The sequence below is a fragment of the Chaetodon auriga genome, chromosome 3 (genome assembly GCF_051107435.1).
Source record: "Chaetodon auriga isolate fChaAug3 chromosome 3, fChaAug3.hap1, whole genome shotgun sequence".
NCBI classification, from domain to species: domain Eukaryota; kingdom Metazoa; phylum Chordata; class Actinopteri; order Chaetodontiformes; family Chaetodontidae; genus Chaetodon; species Chaetodon auriga.
The window spans coordinates 13,919,696-13,936,608 of NC_135076.1; the positions used below are offsets into that span (position 1 = coordinate 13,919,696).

Below are 16,913 nucleotides of genomic sequence, written 5' to 3' on the forward strand. Positions count from 1 at the left end.
TGCTGCTAGCGCACTTATTTATAGATTCTGATCTGCCGCTGTGGTCTTACCTCAGCCCTGTATTCAGTAGCACGTTCAGGACTCGACGTGGGCTGCAATTCTGCACCATGGCTGCCAGGGCAACGTTGGCCTGCTGCTGAACGAAGATGTTTGCATGCGACTGTGCGATCTTCAGCAGCAGAGCACGGCCTGTCCCTTCCACCTGCGTGTCCATATACCTCTGCAGATAGACATATAGATACACCAAGGTGTCCATCGCAGCACAGGCCATTGAGGAGCGTAGGTTTTTAACCTAGAGAAAAAGAAAGAATCACCAGCCCGTACTCATACCTCTGTCACAGATGCACTGGATCGTGCACATCCATAGACATGTGGAAACAAACAAGAACAGCATGAAACACAGAGAGACAACGAGGAAAATGTCTTCACATACCTCCTCGATCACAGCCAGACACACTTGGTGAAGTTTCACCGTCAGTACGTCCGGGTCGTGCTGGGCCAGAGCTTGGACACTTTGCAGTCCTTCGATCTTCTTCTCCCTGTGTTGAGGGGACACAGTTATTAAACTGTGCCAGTTTTTTGCTTTACTAAAATGATTTGAGCTAATATTAGACTACACAGCTTAAACAAAGCTGAAGTAAAAATTGTTGGCACAGGTATCTGCAGGTATAAAATCTTTTTCTTCCTCTGTCTTACCAGTCCTCTGAGCTGAGCAGCTTGAGGCAGAGAGACAGACCCTCAACAGGGCTACACAGTGGCTGCAGTTCTTCAAGGTTGCATGTGTTGTCTGTCTTCTTGCCTCCACTGACAGTCTTTATTGGGCACAGGAACGTCCTATGACAAGTCCTCGTATTCCTTGGTGGAGCAGGTTTTGGGGGAGGAGCTGGAGCGAAAGGTCTTGCTCCAGTGTTGCTCCGAGGTGCCTTCAGGGGTTGAGGTAAATGAATGACTTGGTTTTGCCGAAAGTTCTCCAGTCGTCTATGGACTGCCTCCAGCTGATGTTTAGCTGTCTGGATTCTGCATCCACTGACTACCTCTTTGTCTGTTCAGATTAAGATATTCATCAGTCATAGTTCCACCTCTTTACTGTGTTCACACCATCACCATTAACACATCTGTGCTCAGGACTTGAGACGATATGAGAATATACAATCTTTGTGACTCCAACAGAGACAGAAACAAAAAAGGTTTAAACAATTGTCAACAATAATAGAAATGTCTACTTCCTGTTTACCATTTCTTCAAACTCCATAGCTCTGCCATTATGACTCATCAGCTGATCTACTGAAGACCTTACCTGCTCCACTGAGGCTCGCCGACATGATTGGGAGAAGCGACACTCTTCTGCTGAATCGGACGGCAGCTCGAGGAGGAGGAGGACAACGAGTAACAGGTGTCTGAGGAGGGGACGCCTCAACAGGACTTGCAATCAGTCCAATAGCCCTCAGCTGATCAGGAGTGTGAAGATCGACTGAGCTGAGGGAGCTCTGGTCACTCCAGAGATGCACCTCCTCTACCTCCTCATCCTGTGTCTCAGGACTCCACTCCTGTCTCTGGGTCCTGGACGCCCAGCCATTGCTGACGTGTGGCACTTGTACTACACGTCTGAGACTCCGTCCTGTGACAGATGATTCAGGCCTTTGTCTGGGACCGGCTGGTGGCTGAGGTGAAGACAGGGGGTCCTGCTGGATGGAGAGGCCCAGTCTCTTCAGGACTGCAGTGTTGCGTTCTTGTTCTGCAGTATACAGCCTCTGTGCTTGACGGATCAGAGTCTCCCTGTCAGCCCTCTGGAACTGACTGCTGAAAGCACCAGGACTGTCTCGTCTCTGGTGACTCTCAGTACCCTATGATTGAAAAAAAAGAAAGAAAAGAAAAAACAAAATAACTGAGATATTTGAACAGTTGAGTTCAAATAAAAATACACTGTCTCATAGCTGGTTTCACTATGTCCTCATAACAGTTTCAGTGTGCTCAACTGACTAAAAGACCTTTGAACACGTTCTTACACAAAGTGCAAAGCATTACCTTGCATGCTCAGTTGCATGCTGTATGGGATTTCAAGCCAAAAACTGTTCTAATAACCAAGTAGTACAAAAGTAAAAATACTGTTGTTTTATTTGGACCACTAATTACACACTCAAACCAGTTAAGCCAATCATATGCACTGTATGCATACATTAATAACATTGAGGCATGAACAGCGCAAAGTTTAGAGGATAAAACAGTTGGTTGTACTTACATGGTCATCACCATCAGACCAGAACTGAGAGAAAGTATTTGAAGTCATAACTTTCAGTAAACATTCACTAAGTTTCACCAACAAAAACACAAGAATGTGTTTTGTCGCTGAACCAGATGAATGCGTGATTAGCTGCTGAGTCTACAGCTTGAGTTTGTACATGTTGCATGTGATGTCCCAGTAAGGCCTGAATAGATTAGAACTCTGCAATAGAATCTATGTATCACAAGAAAATGTCCTTATAAGGAGGAGACTGATTTTTGATTAAAAACAAACATTTCTGTTGCTGTGTGAAACTGAAAACCTGGTTTTATTTCAGAAAGTGGTTGATATTCAAAAACAGGGAGTCATCTGCCTCACACTCTGCTTATAGTATATTTACATCCTCCCATCTATTTTTTATTATCCGATTGTCTGGATTCAGGTTGTGGTGAGACTTGAGAATGCGATCCCTAAATAGGGCTACAGGCTGATTCAGAGGAGTCTTTGTAATAGCCTAATTTAAATGACTTTAATCACTAGAAAGCGATAACTAATGTTGTTTCTATGGTTGATACATTGTTTAAGAATGATTTATAGATTAGTTAAAATGCATTAACGGGCTGCAAGTTCTTAATGAGTCAACATGCTTTTTATTAGTGTCAGAATGTGTGCATTCGGTTTTTGGTTTGTTTTTGGATTTGCTACAACCAATTGTGCTTGCTGCTTTCCTGCAGCTCCATTTTTCTTAAAGTAATGCAACAACTGTGTCAGGATACTAATATAGAGTGTCATTAGCATGTTTAGCCATCAAATTTGAATTAAAAATTTCTAAATGTGAGCAGTATTCAGACATTCAGAAGTTAGTAAATGTTCTCATCTGTCAACTTTTTCTTCAGTCCCCAGACAATATGTCTGTGATTACAAATTTATATTAGTTGAAATATTTACCTTAAATACTTGGCTGCATGCTGCTAATGTCTTCTGAAACCTGCAGCAAATGCAAAATGTTATGCTGATAATCATGTTAGTGATTAGCACATTAGTCCATTTCAATAGTTTTTCTTAATGTTAACATAAGGATAATCTCTAGTTCAAACTATTATTTATTTATAATTAAAATCTTATTTAAACCTTATTTTACCAGCCAAGACATTAAAAACAATTTCTCATCCACAATGATGGCTTTGTTAATGCTCATGATAAATTCTAATTTGAGTGATTGAGCTGTGCAGACTTTGTGTGTGTGTGTGTGTGTGTGTGTGTGTGTGTGTGTGTGTGTGTGTTTGTGATGATGTAAGTAAAAGAGTCAGAGACACGTTTGTAAAGCCCTCTTACTTATTGGCAGAAGGATTTTAAGCCTGATGGTATTACAGAACTCGGCATATTGTGTGTGTGAAGGGATATGTTATCCTTTCAGTTTCTGCATGCTTTCCAGAACTGAACAAGGGTTTGAGTGCTAAGATTCAATGTTCTTTGTGGTGTTAATATATAGTGGAAACTGATGGGAATGATGAGCTTACAAATGATATCTTGCCAAAATAGCTGGAATTATCACCAAACCTGAACCTGAAAATTATTGAAAGTAGATTTTCAAATATTGATTCCTGACTTAACTTGAAGGTCCCAATAAAAGTCGAGTCAACGAGTCAAGGAGGTGAGGCAGGTGATTATCCTGTACCTGTGTCTGAATCTCCTGAGCCATTGAATTCATCAACCTCTGATAAGTGTAACAAGGCACTTTTTATCCACAGCACCTTTGCAACATACTTGGAGCTGTGTTGGATCGTGCTTCCCCAACAAGTGTTTCATAGGATCATCATTAAGCCCTTGACCCAGATCAAGTTAAATGTAACATAGCTGAGGCTCAACCTCTGTCTTTGGATTGTTGATTCAGAAGTTATATATTTTAACTGGCCTTTGTCTCATGACTGTGAATACCTATGTGACATGAGAAAATGGCAGACAGGAAATGTAACGTGGTGTGGAGCTTCTTCTCACCTGCAGGTTAAATAAAGCATGTGGCATTATTTCTGCTGAGACAGTGCCACGCAGCAACACACACAAGTAACCTCCTCAAACATTCAATGTCAATGAACCCTGAAAGTTCTGCGGAGGCTGAACGGAAACAAGAAGATGCACAAACATCCAAGCTGCTTGCACCACCCTCTGTCCAACAAGGGGAGTGTCTGAAAATAGATTTTGTTGTGGTTGCATGACTTTGTTTATTATTATAAATATTATACACTTTAAGAGAATCCATTAAGTTAATCAAAGTCCATCAATCAATTCGTATACCCCAATGACGATTATCAGAAATTTAGAAGCAATGGTCTTGGTGCCACTGTACAAAAATGTCGTCGCCAGTCTTTTTGACCACCTTAAGCTTCCGTAGACAAGAGTCGGTTTCCATAGAGACCATCTGCGGTAGAGGCGAACTAAAGCTAAGCTAGCTCAGCTACGCCAACGGCAGGTAACAAAGCCATTTTCAGGCACACAAACACGATATGCCACATTTATCAACCGCTAACCAGGTATTACAGCAAAATATTATCTGCTAACAGACTAACTTGCTGTTAACCATCGGCTACACCAAACGTTAGCTTTTTGCTAACTTCCATCTAGCCACAATCTAACGTTAGCTAAGCTATGTGGAGACAGGTCTTCAAAGATAGTTACATTGACGTTACATTCACACACTCGTTTGCTGGTTAAACATAAATTATTTAGCATTAATACCCTAATTGTTTAGTTACTAAAGATTCTGTTAGCGCACGCTAAGGATCATTTTTTAGCTTCTGCCACCCTAAAATGCTGATGATCAGAATTTTTAGTCAGCTGTGTTCATGTAACAGTTAACCTGAGCCCCAAATTACAGATTTGCTTGAGAGGACATAACTACGACACCTTGGATCCTTATCTTTGACCGACTCTCTAAGACAGATTGATGAGCAGAGTCAGTTGCTTGGTTGACTGTAAAGACATCCTTTCTCCTTTTCCGCCAGACAAGGAACCAGCGCATGTATCGCTGTAACGTTACAGTCCTCTCAGGTCAAAATGTCCTTCAGAGACTTAAGAAGTAAGTGATGCTCCGTATCAGCTCCTCGTTGTATCTAATGATAAACATGATATGGTGTTTTGTGTCTGTATACGTGTGGTAATTGTTGAATTTCATTTGACAGATTTCACAGAAATGATGAGGGCCTTGGGCTATCCTCGGCTGATATCTATGGAGAACTTCAGAACACCAAATTTCACTTTAGTGGCAGAAATCCTAATATGGCTTGTAAAGAGGTATGATTGAACTGAACAACTTCCCAATTCAAGTAAAAAATCCCATCTTAAAATCTGGGACAGTCACTTCACACCACCGCCTGATCCATCAGCAAGTAGCCACTCAATGTTCTCTGTTTTCAGTATATTTTTGCACACATTGTTTGGCATTAATTGAATGTACTTTGTAATATATGGACTCCAGGATGTACATTGTCTACATTTGCTCTGTACTTTATTTTTTGTTTTGTTTTGCCTGCCCCTAGTTTGGAGCAAATGTCTGTTTTTACTTACTGTAGAACAGCCAAAGATCTGTATAGGCATTATGCATGGAATGGAGGATACTGTGATGGATTTTGCTCTTTGTCTTTTGCTCCTCTCTCTCTCCCATTACTTGTAGATATGAGCCTCAGATGGACATTCCCACTGATGTAGATACAGAGTCAGACAGAATATTCTTCATCAAGGCCGTGGCCCAGTTCATGGTGACGTCTTTTCTCAAGTTTACACAGAATGTACAGATCACGCTTAGCTATTGAAGCCTGCCGTTAGTCAGTTTGTCTTAATCAGTGTCTCATACGATTGCAGGCAACGAAGGCTCATATCAAGTTGAACACCAAGCGTCTCTACCAGGCTGATGGCTACGCAGTGAGAGAGATGCTGAAGATCACCTCAGTGCTGTACAGCGCCATGAAAACCAAGCAGATGGCCCTGGGAGACCGAATCGAGGAAGATAACAGCAAGTTCAAGTTCGACCTCGGCTCACGGGTGACTTTTTTACACTGTGTAATGTTATATTACGCATATGTCATGTGTGACCTCATTTATAAGCTTACTTAATAAACTATCAGCTCCAAGAAGCTTAAGTGAGAGTGATATTTAAGTTGAGTCATTGTAGGAAACTAAGACAAATAAAATTAAGCAGATGCCATACTTTGTGCAGTTTAGCAGATGTGAATGTGCCCCGCATTGGCATCACATTGGTTTTATTAACTTCTGTTAATTTTGTATTTTTGTATTTTTTTCCTCTATATAAATAAATATATAGCCTTTTCAGTTTTCTGTTCAGTTTCCTGTTTGCTGTTTCCCTTCCTTTTATCAAATTCTAGGTAAGAGAAAACTGTTTGTTGCTGATTAAGTCTCCCTCTGTCTTCACTTCAGATTTCAGACCTTAAAGCAGCTCGGCAACTAGCATCCGAAGTCACGTCTAAAGGAGCATCTCTGTATGATTTACTGGGGAAAGAGGTGGACCTAAGGGTGAGGGGAAACACAGATATAATACACAAACTTGCTTCCATTTTCCTTGATCCTCAGTCCTCACAATCCTTGACAGTAATAAAAAAATTATGTTAATAATAATCCTTCAGTAAGGTCAAAATTCAGAATTGACCCTTAGAGTAAATTTTCGTGGGTTTTCTTTGCATGCATTACACCCAGACCAGAGAGAAGGTTTTGCTGTAATAGTAACAGCTTGGTCTACAAAGGCATGATTATTCCGCTGTGAGTGCTGATGAGGCTGGTAGCATAATGTGGCTTTGTTTTCCAGCAGTGAACCAAAGCTGAGATGATAACAGTCACTCAATTGTAATGCAGTCCGTTTGGAAAGATGTCAGTGACAGTGATGTAGGTGTTGCAGGAGTTTACTCATATTCAGTGTTCCCACAGGAAATGAGAACCGCAGCCATCGCCAGACCTCTGGAAATCAATGAGACTGAAAAGGCCCTGAGAGCCTCCATCAAGGAGGTTTTAGTATGTATTTATCTTGACAACCCTCATTTTAAAAAATTCATACAGGACTTGTTTTTATCTATGAAACGGCTCTGAATTTTCTATCATGGCTTTGTTGTCAAGGAAAGCGTGGAGAAGACCAAAGACATGCTGGGCAACGTTGTTTCTGATGAAAGCAGTCTGGACAATAAGATAGAAAAGAAGAAGCAGGAGCTGGAGAGGAATCGAAAGAGGCTCCAGACACTGCAGAGTGTCAGGTCAGTGCACAAACCGACAGGTAACACACAGGAATGATTCCTCAATGATTTGGGTAAATTAGTTGAATTATTTGCACTCTTTGCTCACTTTACATTGAGCTCTTTCTTTGACTCGCAAAGAAACAAAACTTTAACCTACAAGTAAATACGTCTGTGCTCATACCGGAGTGCTTGTTTTCATTCCTCTCTCTTTTTTTTTTTAGGCCGGCCTTCATGGATGAATATGAGAAGATTGAGGAAGACCTGCAGAAGCAATACGACACCTTTGTGGAGAAGTTCAGGAACCTGTGTTTCCTGGAGTCTCAGCTGGATGAATACCACAGACTGGAGCAGGAAAGGTTTGAGGTGCGTGTGTGCGTGCGGTTTTGCATCATTTTGCTTAAACATGCTTATACTTTGCCTCAGTAATCCTCAGCAGACGTGTCGGAGACCTGTATTGGTTTACAGAAATGTGTTTGAAACACACAAATATCTGAAATTGTCAAATAAAAAACATGGAAATTGTTTTTCCTGTGAATGGAATAAAGAACTTTGCTTACATTTAGCCTCACTTTCTGGCCTAAGGAGAGCTTAATCAATCCTTCTCAGTCTGTTTAAACTATTGTTAAACCATGGTTCTACTACTGTATTATACTAAGCCAAGACATTTTCCAATAAAGTGGATCTGACAGATGTATAAAGGTTCGTACAAAAGTAAACTTCTCACCGGCCCTCTGGATTACAGGCTGCATGTATTTGTCCATTTCTTTCCTTACAGGAGGCTGAAAACACACTGAAGATGATGCAGCACAAATTAAGGGAGGAGGAGAGGGATCTGATGAGGAGTTCTTGTGAGACAACCAATATCACATACTGTGAAAGCAAAGCAGTTGTCACAAAATCTCAACCGCTTTTTAGTATTTCACACACGTCGCTCATAAAAGGTGTTTTCTGCAGTGAAAGATGAGGATTCTGACATGGACGTTCCAGAGGATGAAGGGTCAGACAGCGACATGGAAGAGTGTCGACCTTCGAAGCCACGGCCCACAAGAAACGGCATCATGGCAGGTACACAGACAAGGAAGAGCTTTCAAAGATTCTGATTGGTTTCATATGGTGTCTGCGGTTCATAAAAATAAGTGCTTAATATACTTAAACATATCATCAAACTTAACCTGACAACATCCTTTCACGTAAATTGACTGTTTCTTCTCTTTTCTTCATAGGAAGAGGAGCTCGATTCATTGGGAACATGCAAGGTGGTGACAGCGATGAGGTTGGTGCTGTCATAACAACATCAATACAATCAATACGTCCTTCTTCTTTCTTCTTAAACTAAGCCTGATGTGGCAAGTGTCTCTTCACTTAGTGTGTTCCAGCTTAGAGAAATGAAACACCTGTTTGCTGATTTTGCTCCCAGTGACTCTAGATGGCGCCCTCTGTGCTGTTTTTCTTACTACAGAATTTCATGCTGCTCACTTTTTGTCATTTTTGGTGTCCTGTGCACCAGCTCTGATATAGCTTATTTCATCTCAGACTCTGTTCTGTATCTTACCTTTCTGTGTTATTCACTTGTATTTTAAAAGCCCTCTTTAGCTGTTTCCAGAAGATCAAACCTGTATGCCAAAAAACAACAGAAAGGAAAGGTTTGTCCAGGACCAGGATCTAGTCCACTCCTTGTTCTTCTGTGTATTTAAAGGAAAAATCCATTCTGATATTCACTTACACAGAAGAGATGGTTCACATTGGACAGGGATTTAATCCTCATTAGTCCTCATTAGAGTGTGCATACAGTAATGAGGTAGAGCAGAAGTTGGTACTGCTGTTTTTATGCAGAAATTTGGAAAGGATTTTTCCTTTAAATTAGGTAAATGGTTTAACTGGTTGCTGCATTTATGTGGCTCCAGGTGGACATGTCCCAGTTCAGATTCACTGTTAAAGCAGTTCTGTGTTTTCATTACAGTCGAAGAAGTGATTCAGTGATTAGATTGATGTGTTTGTGAGACTTTAGCTGGGTCCGTGCTTACATCCCTGTTGTAGTTATACATTATGTGTTGAGTAATTGCCGCTGAAAGTAAAGTTGACATATTTAATCATTTGACTGCACTGAAAACTATCGCTTCTTGTAATTGTTGTCGCCACTGTGTTCCTGCTTGCCTGCTGTTTCAGACTGAAGACAGTGAGATTGATGTGGACGAGGATGACGAGGAAGATGAGGATGGCGAAGAGGGGGAGAGCAAGGATTTGGAGGATGACAGTCTGGAGGGCCCTGTGTCCAGGGGTGCTCGTCCCTCCAGAGGGGGCATGGGACCACCTCTGCTGGAAGAGAGTGACAATGACTTCTGAGTGAAGAACACACACACACACACACACACACACACACATACAGATGATTTCCAGCTCAGATCAGACCATCTTATTACTTCTCAGAAATATCCATAAAATATTACATACACCCTGTACATCACCTTGTTATTGCAAGTATCAATATAGTTCCTATTTTTGAATATTTGTGTAAACTGTTTATTCCAATAAAATATTAAAAATGTAATATCTCTTCTGTGTTCCTTGACTCAGTATTTCAGCAGCATACAGTTTAGAGTCAATCAATCATATAATGAGGATGAGTATTTCAAATTTGAACAATTTTCTACTTAATGTTTTTTGAAGGAAAACACTGTACATTTAACTCCACTGTAGCCTTAAGATAAAAACTAGATTTCATAATTATATCAAAATGAGATATATATATTTTCACTGACTCTAAAGCAACTGGTAGTTTTATACTGTTGGGATGGTCAATATGTGGCAGAAAATTCCTTCAAGTGGGAAAAAAAAATCAGATAGAATAGGACAGGTTACAACAAGATAAAGTGTAATAACAGATATGAACTCGAGATGCAAAATTTACTGTCTAGGACCTTTTGGTTGTTGCGTTTTGGAAGAAATGGAAGAAATTCATATTTCTTGACATTTAGATATTAATGAAAATTTAACAGCTAAGTAGTACTTATCTCAATGCTACAGCACAGTTAAAAACACAGTGTTTTCCTCTAAAATGTAGTGCAGTATAACGTCATAAGTGCCCAAAAATTGTTTGTTGAGCGGTGTGGCCTCAGGGGAAGCTACGTCATCACAGTGCGCGGTGGTTTGAGAGAGGAGGTGGCAGATGCCTCTTCGAAACAACAATCAGCAGTCGTCTGTTTACGACCTGTTTTTCCTCTAAAACTGGTATGAAACCTTGTTTGTCCTCGAATATTTGTCAGTTAGGATTATTGTCCTCTTAGCTAAATTTCGGCAAAATTGAATAGGGAATGGCTGACGAGCAAACCAGTCTAGTTTATCAGGCTAACATCAGCTAGCTATAGCTACCTAGCTACACTGACAAGCTAGACTGGACATGCAAGGGAGGACTGCTGCCGTTGGTATGATAGAGAATTTACCAAAGGTTTGGTAAACTTTCGCTTTGCCAACTCGCCCGTTAACCTCGTTTTTGCTGACCCACATTTTCAAACTGATGCTTAGTTGTGGTCGCCACCTAGCAAGAATAATTGGCTTGCGTTACTTTGTTCACACGTTATACGATATTAGTTTAGATTCAGATAGACACCTATTCATCCAGCTATCGTAGAAGAGCACCGCTGAACATAGTTTTTTTTTTCCAAGGTAACGAACACCAAAAAGAGAAGTCTTTGACAAAAATAAAATAAAAATAAAAAAATTAGGTAGTGTTTTGAATCATTTTAAGTATTTGCTTGGTTGAATTGAATGATATTAAAACTGACTACATCAGTATTTGGCATCAGCCCTGATGTCTTGTCAGTCAAGCTCTTTTGGATTTCCTGTGTTTCTCAGCTGAAGAGCAGCTCTTTGTGATGCCAAAGAAGTTCCAGGGCGAGAACTCTAAGGCGGCCTCAGCCAGAGCCCGCAAGGCAGAGGCCAAGGCAGTGGCAGATGCCCGCAAGAAGCAGCAGGAAGAGGATGCTCTGTGGCAGGAAACTGACAAACATGTACTCAAAAAAGAGCAGAGAAAGGTGAGCTTCTCTCAGTGTGGTGTTATGTGCAAATGTGGGAAGTTTCATAGGTGTGCTGCATCTTTTGGCTTCGAGAATTTGCAATATGGAGTTTATTTTAGCATTTTTATTAACCTCATAGTATTTGGTACAGAATGCTGTAAATAGTCTTAGTCTTTATCCTCAGTGATGTCAGGAGAATATCAGTGAGGCTTGCGGAGTGGTGCAACAATTGCATAAGTTATAACATGTAGTGGCCAAACTACTTTAAAACACCATCATTTTTAAAGTGCAAAAGTCTGATGAGACGGCTTTCTGCTGTTGCAGGACGACAAGGAGAAGAAGAGGCTCGAGCTTCTGGAGAGGAAAAAAGAAAACCAGCGACTTCTGGATGAGGAGTCTGCTAAACTGAAAGGCAAATCCCAGAAAGAGACTGCATCTGGAGGAAAAGTGACTCGTGCCCAGATCGAAGAGGTGCTTCAGAATGAGCAGCTGCAAAAGGAGCAGCAGGAGCTCAAGCCGAAAGGTAAAGTTCAGGTTGAATATGACGATAAAGAGATACAATGAATACACTGTTTGGAAGATCAAATCAATACATTTTCTTTACCATGACACCACCTTTTATATTTTTCAATTAAAATTTCATCCCACAGAAAAGAGCCACCTGGAGGCTCCATTGGAGGAGAACGTCAACAGAATTATCCCTGATGAAGGAACCATAGAAGCCAGAACAATAGAAGACGCCATTGCTGCGCTCAGGTCCCGATCGTTACCTGTACTTGATTTAAAGTTCCTTAGGTCCATAAAATATGTGAATGTTAACAGTCTTGCCTTCCTGACTACAGCACGGAGCCTGTGGACCTGGACCATCACCCAGAGCGGAGGATGAAAGCAGCGTTTGCTGCCTATGAGGAGGCAAACATGCCTCGCCTTAAAAAAGAGAACCCCAACATGAGGTTGTCGCAGCTGAAGCAGCAGCTGAAGAAGGAGTGGATGAAGGCGCCAGAGAACCCTCTGAACCAACGCTTTGCCACCTACAACTCAAAGTGAATGCACTCTTTTCCCCCATAACTCCATCTGAGAACTGTCTGCCTATGCACATTGGAGACTTCCATCGCAAAATCAAATCATGTCATATAAAAATTAGTTGTGCTGATGAGAGCTTCACCACTACCTACCCAGAAACTGTCTCTCCAACGCCGGAGGACTCAGCTTTGTGGGTCCATTCGCTAGCAAGGAAAAGCTGACTTTCCACCAGTCAAGGTCCCAACTGATCATCATGTCTGTGTCACGGCCTCGAATGAGGTTTTTCATCATCTAATGATTTTAATTACATCATCTTTTTTTCTAGCACTTCTGGGGAGGTGGGAAGGCAGATATTTTGAGAGTAACTTATTAAAGTTCACCACTCGATCATCAACATCTCTTGTTGCTTTTAAATGCCAGACTTCTCGCTCGTTTATTAGGAGGCATCAAGTCAAACACCCTGAAGTCAAACATTTTGGCCAGCTGCTGCCGTCGTGCGATGCCTGTTCTGAAAAGAAGAGGAAGTTACAGAGTTCAAAAGTGTCATCAATGGAGAGAGTTGACTACAGTTTTGTGTCCAGGGTAAAAAATGCTCACCAACCATCGGCAAAAATAGTAAATTTAAAATAATGATGGCTGGAATGACTTTTTTCAGTCCTTTAAGTTTCTTTGGCAAGTGAATAACCAGTTTCTTCAAAGGAGCTTCTTGCTTAAATAATAAAACAGTTTGGCATTGAATATTGAATCTACTGTTGTGTGTCAAGAGTCTTGCCAAGAGAATGCACAATAAGATATTCTTACTGTGTGTTTTAGGCATACAGCTGCATTCAATCTAAATGTGGCTCGACTGCTAAATAGTTAGAGAGATTAACTGTAGAGAGATTAACTCTGGAAGAGAGCAAATGCTGACACGCAAGTTTTCACACAAGTATGATTTCTTTACTGGTTATTCAGCCTTGTGAATGCCTGTTAGGATAGTTGGTGCCTCCCTGCCAGTGTTTTAGGGTGTTGTCCTCAGCAGAGGCCAGTTTTATCAGCTTTTACCAATAATAGAAACTGTCACGTCATTGTCTTTAACTCTACTGCAGAAATATAGATGTGATCCAGCAACGTTTATGGGTTGACAGAAGCTCTAATATTTTAACCATCTCAAGGCCTCAGACTGTGGATTAATTTGGTCCCCTTCTCCTGCAGAACGTTTGGCCTTTAGCTAGCTCTTCAAGGTCCTACTATCTTCATAAATGTACTGGGCTTGCTGACTGATTGAAAACAGAAGACTTGGGATCCAAACACTCAGAGCTCTGTTGGTGTTGTGTTTGAATTGTGGGCTCGTGCTGTGCATGGATGCAACTCTCCTTTATAAGTCACTCCAAGTACAGAACTGGGTCATAAACTGCTGTTAAGAGAAATGTCTGTGGTTACTAAAACAAATCAACTAAAATCCAGTTAACACAATAACAAAATGAAATACCTCCTGTTTGCTTTTTATACCCTAAACATTCCAGCATTTTTTATGTATGATGTTGATTGAACACATACATGGTAGCAGTCATTGCTTTTGAATTAGTTTTGTATTCATTTATACAGCCAGCAATGGTGTCCACTGCTGCCGTTCGTCACAAAGGTTTTCTCCAGCGAAGCAACATTTATATACTGAGCTGCTGAGGCAGCAAGCTGAAGCCTTTGTAGGTTTGTCTGATGCCAGTCAGACAGACAGAAAGCAGGGATAAAACTGAGCTTTAGCACCCTAAATGTAAGTAACATAAGGGTAAAATGAGTTAAACTAAAATATCTGCAGTGTGATTTGGGAAATCCACACAATAAGGCTCCTCCACAGGCCTGAGAATGAAAGGAAAATATGCAGAGCAAGTGTTTATTAAAGGTGTTAAATGATTAGGGAATATAAAATCAGACTTGTTTCATGTCTGCAGGTCTTCATTCCTAAATGTCAAAAAACAAAACACTTGGTTCTCACTTAATCAACGGGTATATTTTCAATCTATCTTTTCAGAGAATGATTGCAAAGTTGTTCATGTTGTTACAGTTGTTAGTTCACACAGGACACATCTGAGGAGGCCTTGCGCTCACTGGCTTGATTCATTCAGAACCAGATTTAAAAATGGCCACCTTTGTCCAGCCAGGCTCTTGTGACGGAGGAGATAAGAGACTGTGGGAAGGCCTTTGAACCACAGAGCTTCAATGACAAGTTCAGCTGACCTTTTATTTTCCTTTTTGCATTGAATGCGACCAGTTCCTTTGCTTTCTCCTAGCAACCAATCACTCCACTCCTAATTTATAGGGAGTTCTTTGAGCTTGGGCGTGTGATGTTCCGCCTTAAAACTCTGGTCTGATGTTGCAGGTTTTGTTTTTCTGCATCCTGACCTGTTGCTGCGCCCTCCCACTCCCTGGCCATTTGCATGGCAACCCTTTACCAGGCCAGCTGCTGCTGCCCTTTTCTTTCTTCATGTTGAATTCTAATCATTACTTTCAAAGGAAAGCGACTCCAAAGCTCCTTTATCAAGTGTTCGTACTGGGAGGAGGCAAGCCGCTGTCCAACACCCACTCAGGCTGCTTTTCTTCCTCGTTACACTTCTGTTCTGCAGACTGGGAGCATTTCCTTCTAGTAACCTGCTTTTTCAAGTTTGGAGAAAAATAACAAGGTAAGGATCATTGGTAGTAGTGGGAATTTGTTCATGTATTAGTTTTTATTTATTAAGGTGAAATTTCAAAAAATTGAGATCTTAATTTGCACTTGAAGGGTAATATTTTATAATAAGATGACCATCATCTGGAATACTAAGGTTCATGCTCTTGGAAAATAAGTAGCCCCAATGGAAAATGTTATCTAAGGTGTGAAGCATGTTAAGATGAACTGTTACAGTTCTCATGCTGATCTCTTTGAATATCTATATTTACTGGGGTTAATTTCAGATTGAACACACTTTGATGCTGTTGGCCCACTTTTTATTTGCAGGATTGCAACATATTCATCTTTTAGGGCCGAGTTTCATGAATTAAACAGATGGCGCACATCAGGTAGAATCAGTCTTAGAAATAAAATAACTGTATAAATCAGTACTTGTTAAAAAAGTGGGTTTCAGTGGTTGAAAGATAATCACTGATGAGAGGTCTTAATTTGAGATGCTTTTTCACTGTGGTTTTCTCAGTAAAATGATCAAATATTAGACAACACGTCATTGCATCCACTTAAACCTTTGTAGTGATTTAAGACATCAGAGGGGGGTCTCATATGCTTCTGACAGTGTTTCACATTCATAGCCAGCTGAACACAGTTTGAGATTAAACAAATCATTGCTCTTATAACAGTGCTGATTTTACCTCGAATAAATACACCACATGTGAGCACAGGAGCGTGTATTATTAGTTAAATAACCCACTGTTATGTTTACTTTTGATTAACTGTGTTTCACATTTCACATTGAGCAAAGGTCATTATTGAGGCCAAAGACATCACAGTTTTAAAATACTGCACAAATGGCTGTAGTTTTTATGTTTCTTCTGTTGCCTGTGATTGCAACACTTTTCTACTTTTCTAAGAATTAAGAACATTTGGCTGCAATTTTAGATGTTTCTCTTCCTCCTGGCTCATTCGAGAATCCTTCTGCAGACCAGCCTTCATACCTTATGTAGCAAAAAGGAGAAAAAAACATCAGCTGATGGATACTGTGTGCATTCAACCATAGGATCAGTCAATGAAATATATTTCAGAATCTTTGATGGATATTATTCTCTTTCTCATCTTTCCTCTTTCTCCTCATTTCAGCTCTGCAGTGATGCCATGAGGTTGATTCTGGTTAAACCCACCAATGCAACGCGACGTCTTGACTCAACGGGTGAAGTCTTCCATGATGGGGGCCGTGAGCATTGCACCTCAGGAGGTCCATCACCTCTGACAAACTCTCCTGAGGGGAGGCACGATCGATACTCTGGTACCTCTGTGGATGCATCGTCTTCCCCGCAGGAGACGAGTCTGTGCTGTGTTTCATCTTCACCCCACGAAAGGTCTAATGGAATCAGTCCACCAAGAGTTTCAGCCCAGATGTCACCACTGAAAACCCGAAACCTCACCTTGTCACAGCTGAGCGATCAGGACTGGCTGCTGCTTTGTGGCCAGGTTAGCAGCGTAGGAGATGATTCACCCTCAGCAGAGAGAGCAGGGACCAGTGTGGGACATCCAAACCACAATGACAGATGTGGTTGTTCCTGTCCTGATGCACACCAACATTCAGAGGCTTCTAGTTTTCATGTGCAATCAAAACAGGGCACTGTCCAAGACTGCCTCTCCAGAGTTTCAAACAAGAGAAACCTTTCATCCTCACCACACAGCCAGCCTTTCTCTCAGAGCACCCAAGCTCTGACCACTTGCCAGGTTTTACCACAGCAAACAAACCAAAGGGA

At 41.1% G+C, this 16,913-nt stretch overlaps 2 protein-coding genes across 3 annotated transcripts; both read left to right on the forward strand.

Annotated features, from left to right (window-relative positions):
* The first annotated feature begins 4,596 nt into the window (after window positions 1-4,596).
* Window positions 4,597-10,006, forward strand: cluap1 (clusterin associated protein 1). Of its 2 annotated transcripts, none has more exons than XM_076727316.1 (13): window positions 4,597-4,691; window positions 5,224-5,297; window positions 5,401-5,512; window positions 5,892-5,976; window positions 6,080-6,259; window positions 6,653-6,748; window positions 7,157-7,240; window positions 7,343-7,476; window positions 7,680-7,821; window positions 8,234-8,306; window positions 8,413-8,523; window positions 8,682-8,731; window positions 9,625-10,006. In XM_076727316.1, the coding sequence occupies exons 2-13, from the start codon at window positions 5,276-5,278 to the stop codon at window positions 9,799-9,801; spliced, it is 1,266 nt and encodes a 421-aa protein (XP_076583431.1). In that variant the 5' UTR covers window positions 4,597-4,691; window positions 5,224-5,275; the 3' UTR covers window positions 9,802-10,006. The 2 variants fall into 2 exon arrangements, with proteins under 2 accessions (XP_076583431.1, XP_076583432.1); XM_076727317.1 differs by having other exon boundaries at window positions 4,674-4,691; window positions 5,229-5,297.
* Window positions 10,007-10,598: 592 nt separating this feature from the next.
* On the forward strand, window positions 10,599-12,888 carry ccdc124 (coiled-coil domain containing 124). Its single transcript, XM_076727276.1, has 5 exons — window positions 10,599-10,686; window positions 11,311-11,489; window positions 11,796-11,994; window positions 12,122-12,227; window positions 12,314-12,888. Exons 2-5 carry the CDS (start codon window positions 11,331-11,333, stop codon window positions 12,516-12,518), a joined length of 669 nt encoding a protein of 222 aa, XP_076583391.1. The 5' UTR covers window positions 10,599-10,686; window positions 11,311-11,330; the 3' UTR covers window positions 12,519-12,888.
* Window positions 12,889-16,913: the final 4,025 nt, after the last annotated feature.